Source organism: Agelaius tricolor, unplaced genomic scaffold, assembly GCF_023055355.1.
Source record: "Agelaius tricolor isolate 1412-34295 unplaced genomic scaffold, bAgeTri1.0.p SCAF_13, whole genome shotgun sequence".
NCBI lineage: Eukaryota > Metazoa > Chordata > Aves > Passeriformes > Icteridae > Agelaius > Agelaius tricolor.
In genome coordinates, this window is record NW_027269273.1 from 21,616,144 (window position 1) to 21,642,918 (window position 26,775).

Genomic DNA, 26,775 nt, shown 5'->3' on the forward strand with positions numbered 1-26,775 from the left:
AAATATCCAGAGCGTGTGAATAACTAACTGGCAAGAATGGAAAAAGGGGCCACAGGTCTTCAAACCTTCTGAAGGCCCAGGAGCCATGGCCCAATGGGTAGTTCATCCCCATCTGCAGAGCACACTTTTCACTCACAGCAATACTTCTGTGTGCATGTGTACTGGGAGCTGCCCTTCTGGAGAGTGAGTTGTATCACTCAAGCTCTTGAGTAAGCCTTGAAATTAATTGATAAAGCCTATCTGGATCTCTCTGTCTTAGAGAGAAGGGCAGAAGCATCTTCTGTGTATTTACCTAATCACAGTGTAGGTAATTTGTTCCCTTATGTCGATGTAACGGCAGTCTAAGAGAAACCATGTTACTTGTAAGGGTATACTGAGAAATGCCAGACAACATTTCATAGTCCCTGTCCTGAAAGTAATGGGACATAAATCGGCTATCAGTGAAAAATACAATTCCTTCAGCCAGTATTATCTTTGTTGATGAAGAGGGATTCATCTATTGCCCAAATCAATGCTGCACATCAGCCAGCCCAAGGATTCGTAGTCACTTCCCCACAGTTCTGTGTTACTGGAAGTTGCCCATATTGCAACAGTTCTTTTGCTTTAAATGTTTAAGAAACACATTCCCCTATATCATTTATTCATCACTAGAGAGAAGGAAAAAAAAATGTGATGTCAGACTTAAGTCTTAAAGTAATTCTTTCTTCATCACAAAGATATTTCTTTAGTCCATCAACTCAAAATTAATTATATAAATCTTTACGCATGCATTAAAACAAAACACTTTCCCTTCAGAAGTTTTTGTTCAACTGACAAAGTACACTAAGGAGTGTAAAAAATATTTATTCAACCTAATTCAACATAACTATAATTTTCAATACTTAAAAACAAGATTTACAGATTAATGACCTTTAAACCACTCAAGTGAAATCATCTTACAGTCCATACAGTATTTTATAATTGTATTTTTACAATAGCTTTAACTTCCAGAGGAGACAATGAGCTTTCCCATGAAACAAGTTTCAAACCCACTAATTTGCATCATTCAATTCTCTCCACGAGACTTTAAAAAACAGTAATAAATTGCTTGGAAATATATACAGTGAAGACCACTGAAAAGCTGTTTTCTTGAAACGAGGAATTCTGTAAGAAATACATATTATATTGTTTCAAGACTATCTTACAGAGTGTAGCAACTTTCAGAGGTTGCTACTCAGTTTAGGTTTTATATAAAAGTGAGCCTACTAAGACAAATATAATCAGCAGACTTACAAGGTTATAGTCATTCTTCCATTACAGCAAGAGCCTCAAAAGTATTTGATATTGATTGAGTGTATCATTTTTAACACCTGTATAGGTTTTTAATACTAACTGGCCTTTATATACACTTTTGTACAGTTTTAAAATATTACATCTTGGTAATTAAGATAAACATACTATAGAAAAGGTACCTTACTTGGAATTTCTCCTAACATACATTATTGCAGTCAAATAGGAAGTCCATTCTGCATTTACTTCATTTCTGGTGAAAAGAAATATTTACTAATGAATAATTCCACTCAAATATTTTTAAGCTATTCTTCATGCATTTGACATACTAATATGAACAAGAGAAAACTCGGAGAAAAACAAAGAAATTATTGTTAAGAAAGAACTTCAAATACGAAATCCATATTAGGTCTGGTATGAATATGCAATATTCAAATTATGTTTGTCAGAATTTAACTTCACAAAACAATCAATTTCTGTTGAAATCAGATTTAGAAATACATCAAATAATGGAAGTGCTAATGTCTCCCTCAACTGACTACTTTAGACATATGGGAACAGTAAAGCCTACTGTATAAATAAACTTTATGACACATTTAAGATTTATCCTGTAGTCCTTTACAAAAATGGAGCCCAGTTACCTTAAGCCAAGGACCCTGCTGGCAGGATGCTCAGCTCAGGTACCCAGAGTGTAGTGTCAGCCCCTTGCAGCCAGCACTGCCACCAGGGCAGGAGAGCCCAATCCTGAGCAGAGCTGAGTTACACACTCAGGTCTGGATGCTTCAGGGGATGCCCTGCTGGCAGTTCATATGGAGCTTTAGTGTTCAATGCTGCTTTCTCACAGGTTTTCTATGGGTATTTACACAACATAAAGGAATATGGAAATTAAACAAGTGTTCTAATACTTAACTACAAAACAAGCAAGTGAAATTTATTTCCCCCTTGTAATTATTTTAACTGGAGGAAAAAATGCAATCCAGCACCAGTTACAAACCAGTAAAGCCATGAGAAAATTACACTAGGCACTGCAGAAGATACAACAGGACACTGAAAATTACCAGTAGTAAAATAGTCACCTGAAAGCCATGCTAATTTTAACACCTAATACTTAGGTGGTTAAAGCTGACATATAAGTCCTGTAGAGAGTGATCTATCTTCTGCTTTCTCTGTCATTTGGGTATTTCACACTCCCTGTTTGATACCAGCAAAACTCAAGGAAAATTATTTCTCCTTGGTAATGACTCACATTCCCCTTCTAAAGCAATCTCCCTTCATGGTGTGAAATGCTAAACTGAATGACAGCGTGGGTACAAAATCACCTAGAGAAAAGACATTTGGATATAGCCTACCTAACTACATTTAAAATGTTCTGTAGTTGATTCTTTTTTTCTTTTTCCATTCAGTATATTGGCTCAAAGAAAATAATTCAAAAGCCTATTGCCCAACAAAAATACCCAAAAAATAATGAAAGCCAAATCACATTCTTAAGTTCAGTGGTTGCTGAAAGGATTTACCCTGCCACAAGACAGTGCTTTATTGTACTTAAAGGAAAAAAAAAAATAAAGGAGCAGCAACTTATCACAATTTTCCACTACTGTGCAATAACAATGGAACCAATACAACCTGGAAACCTGTTAGGTGAGACTCTGTGACATCTGGAGGGTACAGCCTTACGCTCCTTCTTGTTCAGGGTAATTTAAAATTTTGCGGTGAGCTTGGCGCAAATATTGCTGCTGCTTGAAGTAAACCTTAAAAGCTCCTTTTATAGCAACAAAAGCAATTCCACCCTGAAATAAAAAGATATTTTGAAAACCTGCACGGTTCAGTGTCATATCACTGCAAATGTTCTTAAAAATTTCCAGTCAGAGAAGATTTGTTTTCTATACATATGATATTTTCTTCTAAAGATTAACTAAGTACAGTTCCAAATGAGTATCTCAAAGTTTTCTGTCACAATGCACTATTACAGAGGTTAACATTACTTAAAGGAATTACAGACTGAATCTATAAAAGCTTTTATTTTCTTGGAAGTCTCACCATTATTCTAAGTGTAAAAAATCAAAATCTTATTTCAATAACAAAGAAAATGCAGATATGTATCCGCTTTCCTCCCTTCTCTGAATGTATACTATACAAGGCACAAGGAATAGTACTGATAACCATTCTATAACTAGACTGTGAAAAATGGCACTTGCCAAAAGTGGAGTAAAATAAAATCTATTTTTGTAAAACAACCTTTTTTCCTCTCTAGAAAGCTTTACAATATGTTTATCTCAAGTCTTCAAAATGAGACACCAAGAAGCTTTTAGTTTGCATGAACATTTGCAATATCACTGTTTGATCTGCATAAAAGAGAGGGGTACATAAACATGCAGGAATTGAAAATGGGCTGTGGTGACAGTCAGATGAGCAGGGATTCCATATTACCAAACTCAGTGTACTTGTCCTTGAAAGGCTGCAACCAGAGAGGTTATTCACAAAGCAAGAGATTGTCATTCCCTCTCCATTTGAACTCTATGGAGAGTTAATTTTCCTCTCTTTATTAAACTAAGAAACAAAGAGCTTCTCTCCAAATCAGTAAACAAAAGCTAATATGAAAAGGTTTATGATATAAATCCCAGTCTTCCCTTACAGAGACTGTTCTTAGAAGATGCTGGCTCCTCATCTTCATTGTCAGCCTTAATTACTGCTAAGGCCTGCTCTACTATAGTGCCAGATAAAACTTTCATCCTTGTCATGAACTGAGATTAGTTTCAGTCATAAAGACAGTCTTTCACACACATGATGTTTGTCCACTGCTAAAACAGGCAACCTTAAAAAAACCCTTCCTTTAGTCAAATACTGTTCTTAAAATTCCAGATCAATTTATATATCAATAATTTATGAAACAGAGTATTGAATCTTACCAAGATTGTCCTTTGTAAATTTGAGTTAACACTGCTGAACATCAGCTTGCCAACTATTGTGGCAATAGTAGGGAAAACTAGAGCTCCACACAGAATACGTGTGGCAGAGACGTGATCTGCCAAAGGGTTGGCCTCTGCTGGGATACGAGGAACAGGACATCCAATGCCTAAAGGGATGAGAATGGGGGAAAAAAGGTTACATAGCCTATACTGCCTCAAAAAAGAACACAGAAAGTGCATTACTGCCCACTCCCCACTCCACTACAAATCTATAGCCCAACTACTTTGTGAGAACTATCCCTCTTCTCAGTGAATAGTCTGTTTCCAATAAACGACTGCAGTTTTACTTTCAAGTAAGACCCATGACTTTTAGTAGCTTGTTTTGTTACTAAAGCCTGAACTGAAACCATGTTCCAGCTACTCCTGCCACACCCATCTCAGGACATATTACACAAACACAATCCAAACAGAATGAACATGAAATAGAGGGATAGTGTTAATCACCTCTACTTAAAAATAGCAAAAACTACTTGCCTATCCCCATCTCCTAAAGGCAGTTCAATCTTGGCATTTCTTTTTAAACTGAATCACACTACCTGGAAATATGCTGTTCAAAATTTGTAGTTTATTAGAGTATTTGCGCCACAGTCTGAGCACATAGTCCTCCCAACGGATCATCTTGCCCAGTATTAGCATGACCGGGATAGTGGGAAGGCCAATCAAAAGGAATAAAGGATCAGCTCTCTCCATCACATCAAGACCTTCTTTGTGACCCACAACCTAGAAAATATGCATATAGTTGACAAACATAACAAAGGCCACAACAATGTTACAATGCACAAATGAACAAAAATGTACCCTATAAAGTTGAGTTTGTTTGAAGCTGCCCACGTGTTTTAAGTTAAAGAAAAAAAGAACACTGTTTTACCTAATTTATGCTGTTTTCTCTTTGTATCCTTGGTTGCTTATGGAGCATAATGCAGGTGAGCTACCAGCCCTATTTTGCAAATCATTATTATTGCAGAGAGCTGTAACAGAATTCCTGACCATCTCAAGAAAGGTTTCATGTGTTTCTGTGTACGTAAAAGCCTAAACATCTGAAACACTAATAATACAGCAAGCTTTCCAAAATGCATTTAAGAATTTACAGTTTTATAACAATTACTTCTACACTCAGAAACTGGTCAGATACTACTGTTCATAGGATAAATTGATAGTAGGTACCTCAGGATGTTTTTATCCATATTTTGTGGTTTTTAGGAATACCTTACATAACAGAGATCACAGTATTTAACTATTGTTTCTCAGGACAATGCAGGAAGATGAACATTATTTTCAACTGTAGTGGAAATAGCAGCATATCTTCACATGTACCTTATTTTCATATGTAGTTCGTTCAAGGATTTTAAAAGATCATTATTACTGCTATGGCTACACTTTTCTGCTGATATACAAAAAAAATTAATCAGACTTTTCCATTTATAAAATGCAGATGTTACAACTGCAACAGAACGGTTCCTTATGTCTTTTAAAAAATACATTGCTTTAATTTTAAATAAATCTAGTAGGACTGAGGATAAAAAACTACATTAGAGTGGTAGATATCCTCTAGATTTGTCTCAATTTAATAAGTATAAATGCTAATACAGTCATTGAATTGCTTCCAGGAAGAACAGGCTCTTTCATGACTTTTTCTGTAAGAATCTGGGAGGACTAAAAACACTAAAATAATAATTATGTTTGTCAGGCACTGGATTTTCTGATGTGTTTTCACTGACTTCTTGTTTTCCCCACAAGTACAATAACTTAACAAGTCTTCAATTGCACAAAAATTAGAATTAGAAGGTAAGAACATGAAACAACAGCAAAATTGTAAAACAGGAAAATAACAAACCCAGTACTTCTGGAATAGGTAGGACACAGGGAAGAAGCTACAGTAATGTACCACAGTACCTTCAAACTGTACATTTTTGCCTTGCTCTGAAAAGCATTCCATGTTACACCTCCAGAACAGGAAGTTATGTTATATACCACAGCCTCTAAAAATAGGCATAACCAATATTGTTGCTGCCAATAGATTATTCCTGAAAAAACATTCAGCATTTGTCTTCCAGCTTCTTCAGTATCTTCTACTCAAGCTGTGAAGTCTGACACTATCTTTTTTCTCCTTATAGTCATTGTCCATCACAAAATGCTTCAGTATCTTGTCTCTTTCTGCTTTAGATTATTTTATTTCTCTGCTTTCAGTAACTCCCTCTGACTTGTTACTGACTTAGCTACCACAATGTCAATTCTGTATTTATTTTTCTGCACCTGAAGTCTAAAAATAGCTTCTGTGCTTCTCTCTGGCCCTTCAACTAAGGGAAAAGACTCTGAAATACATCAGGAGAAAAATTATATTAAACCTAGCAAGGCTGGGGTGGCAAAAGGGTTGGAACAGTTTCCCTCTACTACCCACTCAGTCTGCTCCTCTACAAGCAAAACTAAATTACTGTCTTGCCCAGCATGCCATCCATACAATCAAAACATTAAATCATGAAAATAGCTAATTCTTCATATCTGCGATTTGACCAGCTGCCCAAACTAATGTTTACACAGATCCTCACTTCAAAAGCAAAACAACTTCAGAACAAAGCATTTATTTTTCCATCTGGCTGTAGAGCTCTAGGGCAGCTAAAAAGGTCACCATTTCCTACAGAAAAGAGCTCAGTGTAGCAGTGAGCAAGGAGAAAAGGACTGATGCACTTCCAAAGTCTCGTTGTAGTATTACAGATGGTTGTAATGCTCCTGTTGGAGCCACAACAATGAAATATCCAATGAAGAAATACTTAATTGCACCACTCTGTAATACAGACTCACCCACTGGAATGGAGGGGGTACTGAAAGCCATTACACATCACCTATGCAGCTGCCTGACCCTTGGCCACACTGGTACAGGGAAACTGCACCACTCATTTGGGCTCCATTTCTGCTTTCAGATCACACAGAAACTGAACCAAAACAGCACACCATCTTCACAGGGCAGGGCAGTACCACACATCTCAATAACTAGTGCCAAATGACTTATGAGAGAAGAACCAGGTTGTATATTTAAAATTAGAAGGAGAGGAGTATTTATTAACATATTGGCTTGTTAACTCTATCTACAGCTGAATTAGCATCAGAAATACTTTTATGCTTTCAGGTAAAACACGGGTTATAGACTTGATATAGGAATCAACAACTAAAAGGGTAAGGAAGTGCTTCTGATTGTACAATCTCTGAAAACTCTGGTCTTGTGGTTGAACTAGAATCACCATTACCAAGTCTTTCCATAGTTAATAGGGTACCACCTGTCAACGTTACTTTTCCATTTAAACAGTAAGTTCACAAGAACAGAGGCAGGAAAACTGTTTTTCCCCTTTCAACTAATCAAATAGTCTGAAGTAATTAAAACATTAATTTGCAGTGTTTTGTATTTCTTGTTTATGAATGAATTGCATCATTCAGAGCATGTATTTTCCTTTATATAATTTAAAAAGAAAATCACAATTTCCAGAAAATAATTTACCATCTTTCAATTTCTACGCTTTGAATGTTACTAGCAAAGTTTTTCTCCAAGTAAAAGAAAAGATTAAATCTCCTGTCTTTACTGAAGATACTCATTATTGGCAGCTAGGTGGTAATGGCACCTTTTCCCACGAGAACAGAATTGTGCTCACCAGTCTGCCATACACAGGGCAGCCAGCTAGAGCAGTAGTGGAGTTTGTTAGTTGCAGACTGAACCACGCCCAACAGGCAGACTTGCAGTTATAAACTATGACCAGTTAAACATGAAAAACCATCTTGAATTCACTGGTAACCACACTGAAAGCAGCTAAGCACGTTTTAAGCCAAGGAAAGAGGAGTCAGAATTGACTTTTGCTCTCAGAGGGGGCAGGAAGAGGGAAGAAGCGTGTACCTGCATGACTGTCACCGCTCCGTAGGTAACGGCTGTCCAGTATATAGAGCCCACCATGATTCCAGCTGCAGCAAAGGGACATGCCTTTGAGATCAGGCGATCTGCAAGATCCAAAACGTAAACAACTGGACCTATGATAAAGGAAAAGTAAGGTTTCAAGAGAGATATATATATATATAGATACACACAGATAAAAGCATACTGTAGAAAAGTCAGCATCTATCACCAATAAGAAAGAACAAATGAGGCAAAGTGCAAGTCTGACATACCACACATGCTGTATAAGTGAATATATATAATATAATATAATATATAATTAAAAAGCTATTAAGCTAAACTTGTAACTTCTGCCTACCTACCATTTCAATTTTCCAGGAGATTGATACACTGCTTAAAGCACTAATTTACCCAGTGATTAGCTTCCTTTGTGTTGAGTAAGAATTGTTCTTTTGTACAAACCACTTTAGGCTTAGTGCCTTTTTTATTTGTTAGATATTTTAGTTTTCTAAAGGAAAAAATACTGATTTGTTGTAATGTACTTCATGTCCTTATCTTTGACAACTTCACCTGAAAATTCTGTCACTAAACTATCCTGCTATGTAGTAAAAAGTAGCACAGTTAATACAAAAGATTCCTTCCACTGGAAGAAGCTGCATTCAGTATGTTTAAAGGATCACCTCTCAAAACACTGGAGGAAAAAATACTCCTATTCAGGTTATTCAGTGCCTTTGACAACAACACATGAATTGGTTCATTGTTCTGCCTATGCACAACTGCACTTTCCAGACTTACACAGGGCAAGACAATAAATACCCTGACTACCTTTGGTGAGGTAAACAAGGGCAATGCCTGCACCTTTGCTTTGAGGGACTGCAAGAGTATGAGTGAGGCCAAAGCCAGAACACTGAAACGTATACATGGAAGTGAAAACCATCATCACCATAATCCACATTACTTTTGTTTTTGTCAACAAATTCTACATACAGACTGTCCTCCCACAGCTCATATGCATGAGCAGTTCCTGTGAGCTCCCTCCTACTTTTTCCTACCAAAATCAGTGGAAATTCTCAAAACCAGCCTACAGGCATTCCTCAAGTAACTAATCCTCCATGTCTCTCAAAGTTTACCCACAGTGACAAAATTGTGACTCCCATTTCATGACTTAGTTCTTTTTCTAGAGAACAGCTCTACTGAGAATGCTTTCAAAAACCCCAGTTCCATTCAGCTCAAATCAGCTGGTGGAAAAAAGGCAACAGGAACGTCCAGTTCAACTCTTAATAGTTGTGTTTGACTTTCCAGAACACACTTAAGAAAGTGCTGAGAATCTATCAGTATGCTGGAAGTAGCAACAAGGTCATAACTGCAAGTACTAAATGCACAGTAGTTTACACATCTTGACTGTTTCCCAGAGGCACTGAAAAAGTTGTTTGGTTTTACCATTTTGAAAACTTATGTTTGAAGACAGGAGACTCAAATGACACTGCAGGTTGCCTTATAACACAAGTACTAACAAATTACACCTACTGATACTAATCATTAAGAGAAACCTGGCTAGAGAATCAGGTATTGAATCTTGAGAAAATACTAGAAAAAAATTATTGAAACAATCTTTTAATTAGGCCTTAGGAAGGAAGTATTGAGAAAGGAGGACAAAACTGGTTTTGCTTTTTAAGGTGGTATGGAGAAAGAAACAGAAAAATAGATATCACTGATACTCAAATTAAAGAAGGAAATATGAAAAAAATATTTTTCATTTTGAAAAATAGATCATGCTTCAAAGAGTTTTTTTCTGCCAAACAGTTTTCTTTTTATTAAACTGAAATAATTATCTAAGAGATTCTTTGGCTACTTTCAAAGTGGTAACAATATTTTTTCTATTTAGTGAAAGTTCTTGAAAGAGCAGAAAACGGCTCACAGGAACATAATTATCACCAATCACCAGAACTGATAGGCAGTATCAAATCTAAAATGGAATTCTGATTTTGAGATATTTCATGAGAGGTTGTTTTGAACTAGTAAATATATAAAGAAACACCCACTGTTACTTCTATTCACTGATGTCTCCTCAAGTTTATATTACTTCTAAACTATAATCATAAATTAAATTTTGTGATGAGGGTATCCTTTCACAGAATTTTCAGAAAAAAGTTTCCAGTAGTACATTAAGGGAAGTCTTAAAGTAAGTAAGTTTCTGAACTGTGATGCCTCAGGGAAAGGTATGACAAACACTGTCTTCAAAAGAAGTGTTCCAAGGCTTCTTGGAAAATTCTTACTGTCCTTACTCTGCCTGGTGTGACCTTCACTGACTTGTAGTTGAATTGTGCTAGAACAGCTTTGGGTTACTAGAAAGAGTTACAGAAGGGCAAGACTGGCTCACTTGTTTAAGGCACTTCAAGGTCATGACTGATGTTCCATGGACCCAGATTAATTTCCCTGCTCTACTACCAATGTCTTGTGTACTTTTAGACAAGTCTGAATTTTTATGCCCTTATCTTTAAAAATAGAAGAAGATGGTATTATGAGGCAAAATGTATCAAAATCCATGAAGGGAGTCTCATATACCTGCATGCAAAAACTGAACAACGTCATGCAAGAATTTTAGGCCAGCTTCAGAATCCAGGAATGTTGGAATCTAAGCTTTCAAGTACAGTTTGCCACGAATTGCAGGAACAAATGAAAAGTCCTGTTATGTTAATGTATCCTGTCCAAATCAGAGTTGCTACCCCTTTTCGCCATTGTCAAAATAAAATGCAAACACATCTCACATTACAATTTCATCAGTAAAGATACAAACAAGAATTTCAAACAGTGTAAAGTTTTGTGGTGCATTCTGTGTCCAGATGGAAACCCAGTTTTCTTCCCAAAGCCAATTCTAAATGTTATTGTTTGATGCCTTCTTTATGATGGGGAGTTACCCTATTCAGCAAAGCCGAAGTGGGGCTGTTGTATTAATAACTTGTAGTAAGTTTCATATGGGTTTATGTCTTTTTTTATATCAACAATGCAATACTGTTGTGTATATTTTCTTTCCTATTACTCAGTGTTCTATCATGGAAGTAAATGTCACTCAAAATTCCCTTGACACCTTAATTTCATCAGCCCTTGAGCTACTAAGAAAGAGGTCCTCTCCCAAAGAACTGGCAGTGAGTTATTTTCAGCTCTTTCATTACAGAAATAAGATACTTTAAAAAATCTTCTTTAAAATCCTCTAAATGCCTGCACTCAATTGCTACATCACCATTTCTCTAACAATCAGTTTTACTTCTAAACAAAATTTAAGTTTCCATGGCAACATTTCATTTTGATTTGCTTAATATATCCTATAGAACACATGGACAAACGAGGGCTGAAATAACAGCAAGCACTGCTAATTTAAATAAAAGCAACATACTGTGCATTATCCTACTTGGCTAGTCAAGTAAGAGACTGGAAGACCATGTCCAACTTTTTTTTTGACCTTGACAAACAGAGCTACAGCAGTATCCAGCAATCATAAATATTCTGCCTCTTGATTACAGGGCAATATTGTCTCAGAAACACCTCCTGACCAAAGTGAAAGTATGTTTTTCCAGTAATGCCACATGCTGCTTAGGAAATTCTCCTCTAAATTTCCTCTGATAAAAGTGTCTCTGCAAGCTGAGTCAAAAAAAGGATGTGTTTATGTGCTGTGTGGCAACTGCTGAAAGAAGTCACCTTCTGCTCAAGAAGAAAAACAATCCCATTAGCCAGGAAATAATTACAGGTCAATCACAAGATTTATCTATATACCTAAGTGGAACAGATCCAAAATTTTTAGAAGGTATTTAACTAAGCCACCAAACAGGATGCAAGCAGAATATAAGTTATTTCTTTCTGTCTGGGAAAGGGAATAGACAGGTTTCCAACAGAAGTGGTGCTCTGAGCACAAGAAAGGAGGAAAAAAAGGAACGCAAGAACAAATAAATAAGCAACAATTTAAATTATCCGTATCTTACCTAGCTTTGGAAATACTATTAAATATTCTGCATTGCACTGAGGACAAGCAACTCTAGCAGTACTGTTTCCTCTTTGCTTTTCATCCACCCAGCGCTGCAGACAAGTCTGATGCACCCATTTGGTGGAGCCCCTGCACCTGCAGGGCCGCACCCACTCTGCTGTCCGATCGTCCTCATCGGTAGCAAAGCAAACCCAGCAGCTTCTGTAATCACAGGAAGGAAAAAAAAAGGTATTTTCTGCTACTTTTACATGCTTAAAATAAACATTCACGTGTGAAAGCATACAGCTTAAGAAAATGTGCATCTAGAGGAGATGATGGTTATTACTTCACTCTTAATCACCAGAAGTTTAAGTATTTTGTATCACAGTTTTGCTATAAAATCAACATAATAAACATAACTTTTCAGATAGCTAAACAACTGCTTTATACATTCTGAATTATTAATTAAACTTTTAGATAATTTATGATTAAAAAGCATTGAGACTATAGTCCAACCTTTGAATAATTCAACATATGGAAAATCCATATTTTTTAATGTTTTATCATCTCCTACAACATTTTGGTAAGTTTTTTTAATTTTAAAAATATAAGATCAATACTGTAGTCTGTTGGGAAACTAAGTCCAATCCACTTAAATAATAAAACAACACAAATGATACAATATATCACAAAAACTCTAAACAATTATATCAAATTCATTTGCTCTGTTTGAAAAGATGAAGTATTTAGTTCAAACAAGTTGACTTTGTATAATATAAATTAAGTTACAAAGTACTTCAAGAATACTATTGGACCAGTAGAGGAGGAAATTTCTGCTTTTGACAATTATGTGGGCATAAAAATTCAAATATATTAATTCTGTAAGGAGAAAACACAAGACTGACAGTCTATACCACCTAACCTGAAGTGAGCATAGAACCAGGAACTCCCAGATATCTGGTCTGATGATTAGGCCAGACTTTTGGCCAACTTATAAGACAAAGCAAAATATGGATCTAAACTAGGAAAATATCAGGTATGTTCAGCCAGTAATTTCTACTGTGAAACAATTTGCTAATTCCCATACTGAAGATACTGAAATTTACATAATAAACCAGAGTCTAGCAAAATAAGAATATTACTATTTATATATATATATATATATATTTATAATGGTTTGATTTAAAAAAAATACTTTATGCAAGTCACTACAATCATAGTTTAACCCTTATAAAGGAGCACAGCAACAGCCTCCTTATAATTTAACTACCAAGACACAATCTAATTAGACACTGTGACCAAACTGAAGTCTAACATCACAATTTTGATGATGAAGTTTTTTTCTCTTAACAACTTGTGTAACAACATTAAGACAAAACACTAAAAGGTTTCTCATCTGTAATGAGTAACAGACAGTAACTGAGGAAGAAGAAACAGAGAAATGCTCTGACTCTCGTAAACAAAACAACTTTATTATTTGAGAATAATGATTGTAGATTCTATGCCAGGATGTTACAGTGGTTCACAATGCTTTTCCTCTCACTTTTGCTTTTGATTAACTCCTCTGAGGAAAAGGAAGGGGGAATTTGCAATGGGAAATTTAATTTTGTCCGGCTCCAACTTCAAGACATGAAAAATATTGTTGTCTAACAGCTTTGCTTTTAAGACCTCACTGTTTTGGGTAGTATTCTATTTGTAAATTGAAAGTGTTCCTTTACAGAAGAATAGCCATGCTTTTCTAATAGAAATGACTGTGCCTATAAAGTACTTGCAAGACATTCTTTAAAGCACTAAATCTTTTTAACATCTACAGTAGTAGAACTATGTTGAAAAAATTGCAAGTGTGTCACAGCAGAAGGCAACCTAGAGCAATTTTTTACTTGTAAAAAGGGAATATAATTGAGCACATTGTAAAAGGCATACATACAATTGGCATACTTGTAAAAGGGAATACAACCTGAGATTCAGATTCCAGGGAAGACCAGAGAGAAAGCAATTTAATATTGAACAATCCGTAAAATGAACCTGTAATGTCCAGTTTTAATTACAGAACACATTATAGTAGGTACAGATGTAAATTTAAAGTGTGGTGGTCTAAAACTAGAGCCTTTCAGTTGATGACTGACATCTGGAATCAGAACTGTAGTTTCTTCCATTTATCTTAATGGGAAGGTAAAATCAAAGTCTGACTTATTTACATTAAGAATCCCCAAATTTCCTTTAACAACAAATAATACCATACAACACTACTGATAATTGTTCCTCTTCAGAAGTTTTTTTTTCTGCATTACAGGTAAACATTCACTCACTCATTCCACATCCTATTTAAGTCTACAACTGCTCTAAATTTGTAATTCAGATTTTTATTTATAAATTAAAGGCTTCACAACAGAGCTAGTCAGGTCTAAGGATAACATCACAAAATGCAAGTCTAGAGTTTATTCAAATAATGACAGATTTAAGCATGAACATAATCTTGCTACACTGCAATTTTAACTGAATTTGTCCATGACAATGGTTATAGATTAAATTCTGTTCTCAAGTTCTCTGTCAAGGTTATTAAGTCAAGAAAAATATGCATCTTTTCTTTAATTGCTTCTTGCCAGCCAATCATGCTTGAAAACCTGAAAGACCTATGAAATGAATAACAAAATCCTTCACAGACTTAAACCTTCAGCAAGTCATGAATAATGAACAGTAAATTCCCTGTATACTGTCATCAGCTTTATCTCTTTCCATTGACAGCAGCTGTAGCAGAAAGGACTAAATAAAACCATTTCAAAACAGGTATCTAGGCTCTTGCCAGATTTTCCATTTTCTTGTACTGAATAAAATATGACCTTGATTCTTACCACTGAATCAGGCTGCTACTCAGATAACCTGAAATAGAAAGGGCTGAAAAGGTGGAACAAAGCATTGTTTCTGATAGAAACTCGAACCTTTTTCCTTGATGACTTTCTACATAGCCAAATCAATAACACCAATGTATTTCTCCACACTTCCTTGGCTCAAAAAAAAAAAATCAAAACAAAACATACAAAACTCCAGACCAATATCACTATTGCAGCTCTGAATATAAGGTTACAAATGTCTTTTAGATTCAGCTCCCCAGCAGACGAAGCTTTCTTGTCTCAAAAATTCTATTCTGACCCTGAGAATAAAGCATTTTTTGGATCTGGCTTTTTTTTACCTCTAGCAAAGACAAACTCTTTTCAGGGCACTGCTTGTGTTAAGAGCAAAGCAGTTGGGGAGAAATCTGTAATAATAGAAGATTAGAGATCCTATACTCCAAATGTTACATGACTAAGAAACCAAGGCCTGCCTAAAACCAGGTTCCTCCAAACCACAAGTTTCTTACCAGTAAGGAGCTTCTCTCTCTGGTGCCTGGTTGGAGCTACAGCTCCAACACATCCCTAAGACCTCCAGGATCAGACATACCTAGACTGCTCTCCTTTTTATTAAGCTATACCCCTTCTAAAGGTTACTTCTTTCCAAAACCAGTCTTAGATGGGAGGGACGACAGTATCTAATTCATGTTATTTAAATCAAATCTGACTCAATTTGTGAAAGCTGAATCCATCATGAAACAGTTTTGTTTTCAAGCAGGCATGACTGTGTAAAGCAACACAAAAAAGCCCCAAAAGTCCAGCAGATATCCTCGTATCCACAACACTTAATGGAAGATGACTTGCTAGACTGGGACAGTACAGCTGTTTTATGATCTGGTTTCAAATATTCAGTACTGAAGTAGGAATGGAAACATCTTGGAATTTTCTCCCTTATGTTCAGTGGCATACAAATATGAATGGTCAGCAAAACCAGAAAACTTCTCAGAATAGAAAGCCCTATTTGACTTTTAGATCTAACTCTTACCGTGGGAAAATGCAAATTTGAACATGCGTGACGTGCTCTAGAATCAGGAGCTAGAAACGCATTTTCCCTCTCATTACAGTTCATTCATAAAACAAAACATTTTCTGCATTTCTCTCCAATCATAAAGCTCTATTCCTGAAGTGGTAGGAATTTGCTGATATCTTGCTGCAAGAGTAAAGCATCCTTGTCCTGCTAAACACAAGGTGTCAGAGCAGCTTATTGCAATTGAATTTCACATCCAAAAAGAAGAAAGTGAAAAGGCTGAAACATAACTGATAGTAACAATAGCACAGAGAGCCAAGTCAGTGAGGGGTGAAAAGGTACCTTGAAAGAAATGACCAAAAGCATTCCAATCACAAGCCATAAAAAGGCACTGTTCTAAAGGATGACCCACAAGTCTGCTGTTTGGAAGAGACAATTTTTCATGAGCTTCTATAACAACTTTTTATGCATAGTCTATGTCAACAGATAAAATATCTTGGATGATGAACAGTGATAAGCTTTACACTAAACTTACCATCTACACTCTAAGCACTACAAGATCATGTTTAAGTTGGAAGACTAGGATGTCAGAAAAATGGAGTTACCTAGTAGCATTAGGCTGCTTTGGAGCTGGTTGGAATTTTACTAGGGGGACAGCAAACTGTTCTCTCATAAAGCAAGAGAAACACCTCATTGCAAATGCTACCACTAAGCATTTCCTTTTCCAGAGTGTGAAGAACCAGCAGCAATAAGATCTTGTGCTAGAGGGACACTGCCTGGTCACGAGAGAATGCAAGCCTAGCCTACAAATCCCTGACAAAAGCTGCAAAGGAATACCATTAACCTGAGAAATGTTAGCTTATGTCAAGCTTCACAGAGGAGATGAAGTGCCAGAAGAGATGAACCCACTTGTAGGATGGAACACTGCTCTTTCCCCAGTATTTTCCCGGCCATCAAACACACCAAAAAATACTTTAATCTTCAATCCAACACCTGCCTATCAAACTCAAAACACCCTTACACTATCTTAACAGGAAAAACACACAAGGGAAATACACTGAGTGAAGAACAGACACTGGTGCAAAAATAGTGGTCCTAGATGCTCCTTGGGGACTTCAGAGGGTGCTTTTAAGGCAGCATGGCACAGCAGCCATATGCCAGGCTGTCTCACTCAGCTAGAAAACATGCTGTCACTTTGAAACAAAGTCTAAAATTCTCAAAGGAAGTCCTGAAAGTCATCTTATCATCTTATAAGAAAGATCTTATACCCAATTCTGCTCTGCCTAGTCATCAAGGATAGCCTGCAAAGCTGAGTAAAGGAGATATTGTTAAGAGCCTAGATATAACAGTAAAGACACTTTACTACAAAAGCAATGCTTTCAATAGAAACAGCTCAAGAACAGAAAATCAAGCGAATGTTGGTGTGAACACACGGTCACACAAGTGGTATTTATATATAGGCTCTGACTTCCTCTAACCTCAGAATGACATCCTATAAACTAGCTTTTAAAAAGCTTTTAATAAAAGCATGTGGATAACTAAAACTCAGTAAACAAACACATTAAAACCCCACAGAATAATTGACTAGAAAGTGCACCAGAAAGATCTACTGATTATCAGAAGTTCAGTTCAAGCTTTTTTATATTCTTAATTACAGCTTAAATCAAGGGGAAATATTTCACACTTGAGTTCACTGCACTATATAAAGGCAGAGATATGAGTAAAGGACAGTTCCCTGAATCCTGCTGGCTGCTTTCTAGCTTGTGGATAAAATTACATCTTTGACTGCCAGGCATCACCTATTGTGCTTAAATTTGGTCTTATTTTTTTATGGTCTTTGCTTCTAGCCAGCTTAGAATAAGGGATCCCTCCTCAGATCTAGGTATCTTGTTGTGTTTTGGTCTCTAGTTTGCCAAAATCTGGACTGTCAGTAAAAAAAGTTAGCTTTCATTCCGAATAAATTAAATTTTTGCAACCAGTTAATCAGACACATTCCTTTCACAAAGTCTTCAAAATTCAGTTATCTTAAAGTTTTTAATATTACCATACTCTCACTTTTTCAAAAGGAAAAGGTGAGAAATCATCAAAGCTTGGTGGCCTTGCTATCAGCCTTTAAATATGCAATGAATTTTGATATTAGAAACATTTGTTTTATTTCCTAAGTGAGGGAGGAAGAATGGGGCCCTTCTACATGTGCACAAAGGACAAATCAGGAAAAACAACAGCTTGTACGATAAGCACTTTATTACTAAAACATTATATATTTTGCTAACTGAACTCTTACTAATGTGTATTAGCAGCTTGGCCTAAAACTAACAATTTAAGCTACTGAGTGCCTGCTGGGGGTGGGTAACACTGATTCTCACCAGCCTAGGAAGAAAAACAAAAATGACTAAAACCAAGTGGAAAAAGAAAAACCAACCAAACAAAACCTAAACAAAGAACCACATACACACACACAAAACAATTTACTTCCAAAACGGAAACATACTTTGAACAGAAAGTTGACATGTAGTCAAGTACATACACAGCAAATAGTGAAGAATTCTAATAGCATTAAGTTAATGCTTTAAATATTTAATGGATTTTTTATAGTGCAGACAGCATGATACAATATAGGGAAAACATTTTCTCATGCCTTGTTTGATAAATCTGTCAATAATCACAAACACAGGAGAGATGTGAAGCAACTAGGAAATTATGCATTAGAGGCTATTTAAAGTTACTTCCTTGAATGTGACTTAAACACCTTAATTGCTTATTAATTACCTCTAAGATGACCAGACTCCAAATGAAGACAAAAATATGTAGTTTCTATAACCAGCAATGCTATTTCACACGGGGGGAAAAGGGAAGGGAGTTGCATCAGAAGAATACCAATACTGGTATTTGTGGTACATGTACAGAATGGATGACAGATGCTACAAACACAGGAGCAACCTACATACAGAATAGACCAAGTCTGACCTGCCTGCAACTGTAACCATCCTGACATTAAGCTGTTGCTGTGATGAGCAAATGAAAAGAAATGCAAAGTTATTCACTGAGTCTGTATCATGTGAGCTCAATCTCCTGCAGCCCTTTTCCAGTGTCAGTTAATGCAGAAGTACAAATGAATCTTTAGGCACAGCAGCTTTAGTTACAGAAGCAAATACAGCATAGACATCTGTTAGAAACTAAACATGGTTCCTTGCTTTATATTCAATTTTGAGGGATAGTCCTTGTGAAATAGAAGTTTGATGTTTTTTATGTATTCCTAGAGAGTTTCATGGTTAAACCTACCATACAGGGTAAGCAATCTTCCTGCTGAGTTCTTCCAAAGAAAAGACAAGGAAAAAAAAAAAGGAAGTGTAGTCCTCCAACTCCAAAGCAAGCAAATTGCTTTGAACTCAAGAGTTTATGCCAGATAATATTACTCAAGTTTTTCTCAGTTTATAATTGCTATTTTTTACCAGAAAATTTACAGTATAAGAGAACAAACCAAAAAAACTCTACTTAAGTCAGTCATCTTATATAATCCTAATAATAAAAATTGGAACAATTTCTGACCTAAAAATTACAAAAAAATTTAAATGCCAACAAGATAAATTCTTGGGATGTTAATATCTCAAGAACAACAAACACCACCTATCAAATGTGGCAGACATTGAAAATTTGGAAATGTCTTTACTCTGAATAAATGTGAACAAAATTGCAAGGTGTCTGATGGTAACATTAAAGTAACTCTCCTCGACAAGCTGTGCAACTGACTGCATGACTCACCAGCAGAACAGTCACAAGCACCCTGCACATGGTCTTCTGTAATTACATCCCTCACAGAAAGCTAACTAAATGTTGGCACATTTTAGGCCAATAAAAAATATCCACTTCTAAACAAAAATATTCACATTCCAGAAGGCACTTACAAGAAACAAATGAGAAGAGATCTGGAAGGTACATAATGACCACACTGCAGGTTTAAAATAGAGGGTCTTGTCTTTTTTAGAATGTGAAGAAATAATTAATTATACCAACATGGCTTAAAAAATAGCACTGAATGCCAGCCCCTCTTGTCCATGACAACTCTTTTATTTACCATCTTCCCACTGTTTTAGCAGTTTCTTTTACTATGTACACATTGAAGAAGAGCTGCATGGTCATAGGAGGAAACAGGCAGAGATACATAAACTGAGAACACTAAACAGTCCATACTTTCCATCAACAATTACCTGAAAACCTAGAAACACACTTATCCAAAAAGTTTGTTTCTGTGAAAGTTGTTTCCAAACATAAGCACATACAAAGATTCCCTGGATAGCTCTTAAATCAACTGGTATTTACTTGTTGTAGGGGAAATATGATATAGCAGGCCAGTTTAAGTTTTAGGTTGAACAGCTAGCCCCTGATTTAATTTAACTTCACTGCAATTTTTCAAAGCAGCATTTAAAAGTGGATATTTTGATTGTAAGTTTTCTTATCCTACAGTAGTGTTAGGCAGGAAGTGTCTAATTCTTCCCCCAGAATCACCAACACAAAAATCATGAGCATAAGCACTTCCATTCAGTTTTAGAAATTTTTGACAAAAAGCACTCATATTAGCATTAACATGACAGGAGGAAAAATTCTTAAGAGAAAAAAAGTAAATTCCCAATCCAACTAGACAGGAAGTTATCTCAACTTTTAGGTAAAACTTTCAGAGCTGGTGCTAAAGAAGAGCGAGTGCAGATTTGCTAGAAGGTGCCAGTGGGCTGTACCTTCCCATTGGTACCTCCAGCATAGTATGCTTAAATTATGCAGTGCAAATGCTACTGTGCTGTTTTCCCTTAAACTGGGATTACATCCACACTTGGTATCACAGAATTACAGCTTGGAAGGGACCACAGGACATCTTGTCAGACCTCCTGCCCAAGACAGAAGCAACACCAAATTCAGAGCAGACAGCAGAGCGTTCTCCAGCTGGGTCCTGAAAAGCCCCATGGGCCAAGATCCACATCTGCACTGGGCAGCTTGTTCCCAAGCTCAGCTGCATCACTCCCATCCTCACATGCTGAAAACTTCTCTGTTCAAATTTACAGTTGGTTCTCATCATCCTGCCAGGAAACTCCACAGTCAGTGTTCTGAACAACCTCCTTGGTAGGTAGAAGGTCATCAGGCCTCCCAAGCCATCCCTTCTCCAGACAGGCTTAGCTCCCTCTAGCTTTTTCTAGTAAGTCACATGCTCCAGCCCCTTCACCAATTTATGTAATCTCAACAGTTTCATTTAGAAACATCAGGCAGAAGCAGTTTGCTTTAACCTTTAAGATTGACTCCTCTTATTATTTTGCACTGGCAATGAATTTGCTACTTGTGGTAAACTACAAATGCCAGTAAAAGCATGAGCAAGTCACACACTCTTTTGATAAAGGTAGGTATTTATATCCTATAAAAAATCTAGTACTTGGCCCATTCTGCTGCTGAGAGGAAAACAAAATTGTTCATCAGAAAGCACTTATTTTCACACCAGGAATTTTCCACCCTCTTTGCAATGCAGAAAGGCCATAAGCAGGTTGAGATGCCAAAAGCACCAAACAAGCCTAAAACAGCTGGCATATTCATTACCACTTTAAGTATTACTTTAAGAAGTTGTTGGAAAATTGATACCTTAACCTTTTGATATTTGTCTGTAAATTATTATACATATATTTATTCAACACATTTGCATTAACTGTCAGAAGTTTCCATTTCAGTGAGCACTTAAAGACACCATGGCAAATGGCAAAGGAAACCATTAAAACTTTAAGCACTATTACAGAGTCTGAACACTTTTATATGGAAGAGATCAATAAACAGGAGTTTGTACAGCCTTTTTAGATAAGTGAATGTAACAAATGAAAATATTCTCTGAATGCCTTCATAATACATGAGATGCCAAGAGTTTGAATACAACAAATTGTAAGTTGTCTCTCAGGAGTTTCTTCACACTTAAATAGGAAGAATAATTACCTAATGTCTGCAGGTAGAAGTTAATTGTTAAACAGCAACTAAAACACGTCCATTTGTTCCTAAGCATATCAAAGCAGACATCAGAGACAGAAAAATAACAAACATTAGACAACAGTCAAAAGGTTAAGATAGTTTATAAACAACATGCTGACACCTGTACATTTCACATGGGCAAAAGGCAATGTACAGGTCTGCATTGAGTCTCCATTAATCACCTTGACTGGTAAGACACAGGAAGAAGTCAATCTGCATAGAACCTTCAGGATAAAGTGAAGCAAAATACTAAGGGATATACCTGGGATGAAGCAGTAATGAGAAAGCCAAGATATTATAAAGCTATTAGTGTTTCCAACTTTCTTTCTTGAAACCCACTCTCCAAGATAGGTGTGATTTTGCTTTTTCCATCCTGTATCAACATCAACTTCCAAATAGTTGGACTAAGGACAGGGAAAAACAAACTCCTTGTTTCCTTGGTAGAGATGAACTCAGCACAGTCCATTCTCTACTCTCACACAGCCTTTCCTTCTAAGCATGAATAACCTACTCTCAAGGAAGAACAGAAAGCCAGGTACTTCTAGACACTGACAGACTTCAAGCAGAAGTTAGGAAGATCTCTCTCAAAAGATCTCTCTCAAAGGAGTTTAACTCTGTTGTGGAGAAAGAAAATAATTACTTGAGGTTGGACAAGGAAAAGAGACATGCCTAATCAGCAGAAGTAGAACAAACAGACTGAGTAATTGCAGAGATGTCATTCTGTGAAAAATAAAGATAATAAATAAATCCTGTACTGTGTTTTATGTTGCTTATTACTCTGCATATCTTATCTGGTTGAACTCCACTCCTAGAAAGAGTTACTCGTGTGTCAACTTCCCTCAGTGTGAGAAATCAGAGCACAACATACAGTACAAGTCTAAGATGTTCAGAATAAACATCTTTAATCAAGGACCACACTGCACTAATTACACTACTGAGGTTGTAGCATTAGAGTCATAATCCAAAACCGTGTATTAGCTTACTGAAGTATCAACAATTAATTGTACAAATAAAACTAAAACAGTGCCTGCACTTTCAAAGAAGGAAGGAAATTAACTGATCTCAACACAAACACCACCACAAATGGTGACTGGAATGGAAAGAGAAACTGAAAGTCATGTACAATACCATACATATTCTTTTTTCTTGGAAAAAAAAAAAAAAGAAAATTACTATGGAATCAAATGACATTTCAAAAAACTGAAAAGGAAAATCCAATGCTGTTTTGCAATTTTTGAAGTACAATTGCTAGCATTTTTCCAATAAATCAGTGATCTGGAAAGAGAAAATTTAATTGCAACAGCACTCCTCTCTAGATAGTAAGAGTAATTTCTTAAACAAACTACAATTTATTGTTAAATCGCTTTTTAAGTCTACCTGCAATTTCAGCTCTCGTCTCCTTTCAATAGGGAATGGCAGAGACTTAAAGTCACATCATCTTGCTCCAGTTTTTATCAAGGATATCGACCACAACTGAGCAACTACCGCTCAGTCAGAAAATTAAGAATGCTAATTCAAAAACTAAACCATGCTAAAATGATCACTATGTTGATTCTTCAGCAGGTACCTGCACAAGCCTTCAACAGATTATCCATCAAATGTTGACAAACACCTCGAAAGATGGAATTACAGAAAGCAATGGTGACCACGTTCTGACCATGGTGGCAAATACATGGCAAGAGGGGAGCAGCTGTCTTTAATTTGGATAGCATATGAGATACCACGAATCACTGCCACAGGATATGCTTTGAAAAACAGAACCCCAGCCATTCATTGGCATAACCAAGTGCAAGAGCAATCCACACATAATCCAACTGAAGTCAAGAGAATAAAGCTTAAAAATATGAGTACATTTTAGCATTACAGCTCACATTAGCAGCACATAAAAAACCCACTGCCACATAATTTCAAGTTTTAACAAAGATTACTATAATTCTGTAATTTATGCATTAAACTAACACGAACAAAGGCATTAAAAATAATGAAATAATAATAAAATCTCAGCATTTAGCCAGATTACTAATACCTGTCTCAAAAGTGTACGCATTAGTTCAGAAATATGGGGTTTTACCACAGACTGAAAAAATTTCTGCATGCAGAAAAGGACAGTATTTCAATAATTATTATCTGGAACTGTTATCTGAACATGAAAGAGAAGAAAAAAATTACAAGAGGGATGGAAATTCCAATTTTCAGGCTAGAAAAGATGATGCCAATCATATGGATTAGTTTCCTAAATGCTGCAGATGAGACAATCCACAATGTAGTGTCACTTCACTGTCATGCTTCTTGTATTTATGCTACAGTTAATCTTTCAGGTAAGTATAAAATCCTTAGGTAGAAATTTTGAGTAACTGACTCCTTACATTTTAACAGCTATTTACCTTCTTCATTGTAAATCCATGGGCTGCTTCCTAGACTGAATTATGCAGGCAAATAAAGGATGGAGCACAAAATACAGCAAAGAAAGATGAATCCCAGGCAAGAATGTGGTGATGCTATCAAGTAAGTCCTTGCACTAGAGAAATCCAACTTTACCAAGGAAATAAACCTGTAATCATACAGGTATAGAATCTAAGAGTCAAGAGAAGAGTCCAGCTGTTCTCTCTCACAAACAGAGAATCAAAGAACTTGCTCTGGGAGCTCTGACCCTTGTATACAAAGCAGTGCATGCACTCAGATCTACAGCAACACCTAATTCCTGATACAACAGCATGACACCACTCTTGGTGGTCATCTAGGTACTGGAAACATAAGAAAAGCCTTCTTTTCCCCTTCCTCAACTATTAGAATCCAAATCAAAGTCATCTTCACTGAAAAGCTGTTTTCTGCATCCTTCAGTAAAAGATCTTTATTTTATTTTAAAGTATGCATTTTGTGTTAAGCTATAATCATTTGCAATTACTCTTTAAGATTTTGCATATCACACCTCCTTTTATGCTGCTTAGGTATTTCAAATTCTTTCCCTGGTGTCCTTGATATTAAGGAAATCAGAGACACTGTCCAATTGTTTTACACATCAAGCTACTCTAAGCATACTAGGAAAAGTCTTTGAAAAGAGCCAGAGACACAAATTATAATTTGACAAACTTTAAAGGATACAAGAATATTAAGTGTACATCAAAACCCACATCTCTATTACAGGTAACAACTGAAGAACAGTAAACTGGTTTGGCAACCTGGTAACTAATTTCCCTTTTTCTTTTTTAATTAACTGTTTAATTTAACTGGTTGGTCACAACAAAGATTATAAACACAACCTCACAGCCATTTCCCAACAGAGTGAACCAGGACTTCAGAACCAGGGCAATAGCCATGGGCATTAGGGCAGCCACAGAGAGTATTATGGTTTCCTTGGACTGTAAATATTTATTACTAGACCACAAAATTCAGAGTGCAGATAAAAGTTTGTTGTTTTGTTGGTGTTTTTTTCTTTTGGTTTTTTTTTTTAGTTTAAGAGGAGTTGATTCAGCAATACTTTTATAACATAAATCATCCCTATGTGTTCTAGAAAAACTGAAAAGGTAAGAGATGACAAACTTTCCCTCCCCAAATCACCTTTATCCTCTTTCTATATCAAACTGGAACGTCTCAGCTTCCAGGCTGCACAAGTTCTACCCCTGCCTCTCATAGTTTGCATTTCCATCACCTGCCTGATGACAGGCTGTATTTCATTAAACACTCTTTCCTTAGAGGCGACCTGGAAAGGACAAAACCACCAGGGCTCATTTTAATTCCTTATGATGAAAACTTGACAGGTTCATCGACAGAAGCCTGACTGCTTCTGGATCTCCACCTTCTGAGATACCAGGCTATTACAACTCCTGCAATAACAGGCTGTGAGTGTGGTTTATTGTTTGTAGGAATAGGTTGCAAGAGCTTCATAGATGAGTTGAAATTACACTTAAGGAACCTGAAGTGCTCAGTGGAACAGGATGAAAGTGCTACATGTTCAAATAAAAGCATACAGAGAAAAGAAATATAAAAAATAGAATTTACAAGTAGTAATTATAGACAAGGAAAGATGCTTAAGTCATAATACTTCTAAGGTTGTAATTTTTAAAAACGCTCCAGAAAGCAATTGTAGGCTTTCTTCAGATCATAAAACCAGCAACAAAACACACAAGGCCGGCTAAGCTTAGGTCATCTTTTGGTGCCTCACTTTACGTGCACGTCAGTGAGTTCCCTTACCGGAGGCTCTCCTAGGCCCAGGGAGGGCTCCCGCAGCCCCCGGCTGCCCAGGGCCCGTGCGCAGGCACACAGGCGCACACAAACACACACACACACAGACACACAGACACACACACAGACACAGCTCCCGAGGGCTGCGGGAACGATCCCTCCTGGCCCTCAGCTGCCCGCCGTACCTTGCGCTGCTTTACGACAGAGCTCGCACAACTTCTGTCAGGCCACCGAGGCTTTTAGAAGGCAAAAAACGAAACCGAACCCGCGACACCGGCCCCAAACCCGCCGCGGGGGGTCACAGGCCCAGCCCGAGCGTTCCCTCCGCGTACCTGTCCATGGTCTGCGGCAGCGCCAAGCCCGTCTGCTCGGCCATGGCCCCGGGCGGAGGAGCGGGCCCAGCCGAGGGCCCGGAGCCTGACAAAGGCGTCACGCGTGCGGTGGCGGAGAAAGGGGAGCGAACGGGAGGGCGGCAAATCCGCCCTTCCGCGGGACGGCCGGGGCGGCCCCTCCTTCGGCAGGCAGGACACGGCGCAGGGCCGGTGGCCGGGGCAGGACGGAGCGCCCGTGCCGCCGCGGGGAGAGGCGGCGAGCGCTGAGCGCAGCCGCGCCGCCGTCACCGCCGCCCGGCCCCGCAGCGCGCCTGCGCCAAGGGCAGGGCTCGGGCTCGAGCC

At 37.2% G+C, this 26,775-nt stretch overlaps 1 protein-coding gene and 1 long non-coding RNA gene across 3 annotated transcripts; one reads left to right on the forward strand and one right to left on the reverse strand.

The window, feature by feature from the left end:
• Positions 1 to 827: 827 nt before the first annotated feature.
• On the reverse strand, positions 828 to 26,706 carry MARCHF5 (membrane associated ring-CH-type finger 5). 2 transcript variants are annotated; one of them, XM_071439160.1, is made up of 6 exons: positions 26,434 to 26,706; positions 12,090 to 12,292; positions 8,116 to 8,216; positions 4,772 to 4,955; positions 4,176 to 4,342; positions 828 to 3,056 (listed from the first exon to the last, which is right to left on the reverse strand). In XM_071439160.1, the coding sequence occupies exons 1-6, from the start codon at positions 26,475 to 26,477 to the stop codon at positions 2,940 to 2,942; spliced, it is 816 nt and encodes a 271-aa protein (XP_071295261.1). In that variant the 5' UTR covers positions 26,478 to 26,706; the 3' UTR covers positions 828 to 2,939. The 2 variants fall into 2 exon arrangements, with proteins under 2 accessions (XP_071295261.1, XP_071295260.1); XM_071439159.1 differs by having other exon boundaries at positions 8,116 to 8,246; positions 26,434 to 26,705.
• On the forward strand, positions 12,213 to 23,942 carry LOC139595636 (uncharacterized). The gene is made up of 2 exons (XR_011681076.1): positions 12,213 to 12,319; positions 23,480 to 23,942. It is a non-coding gene; the product is annotated as an uncharacterized lncRNA (long non-coding RNA).
• Positions 26,707 to 26,775: the final 69 nt, after the last annotated feature.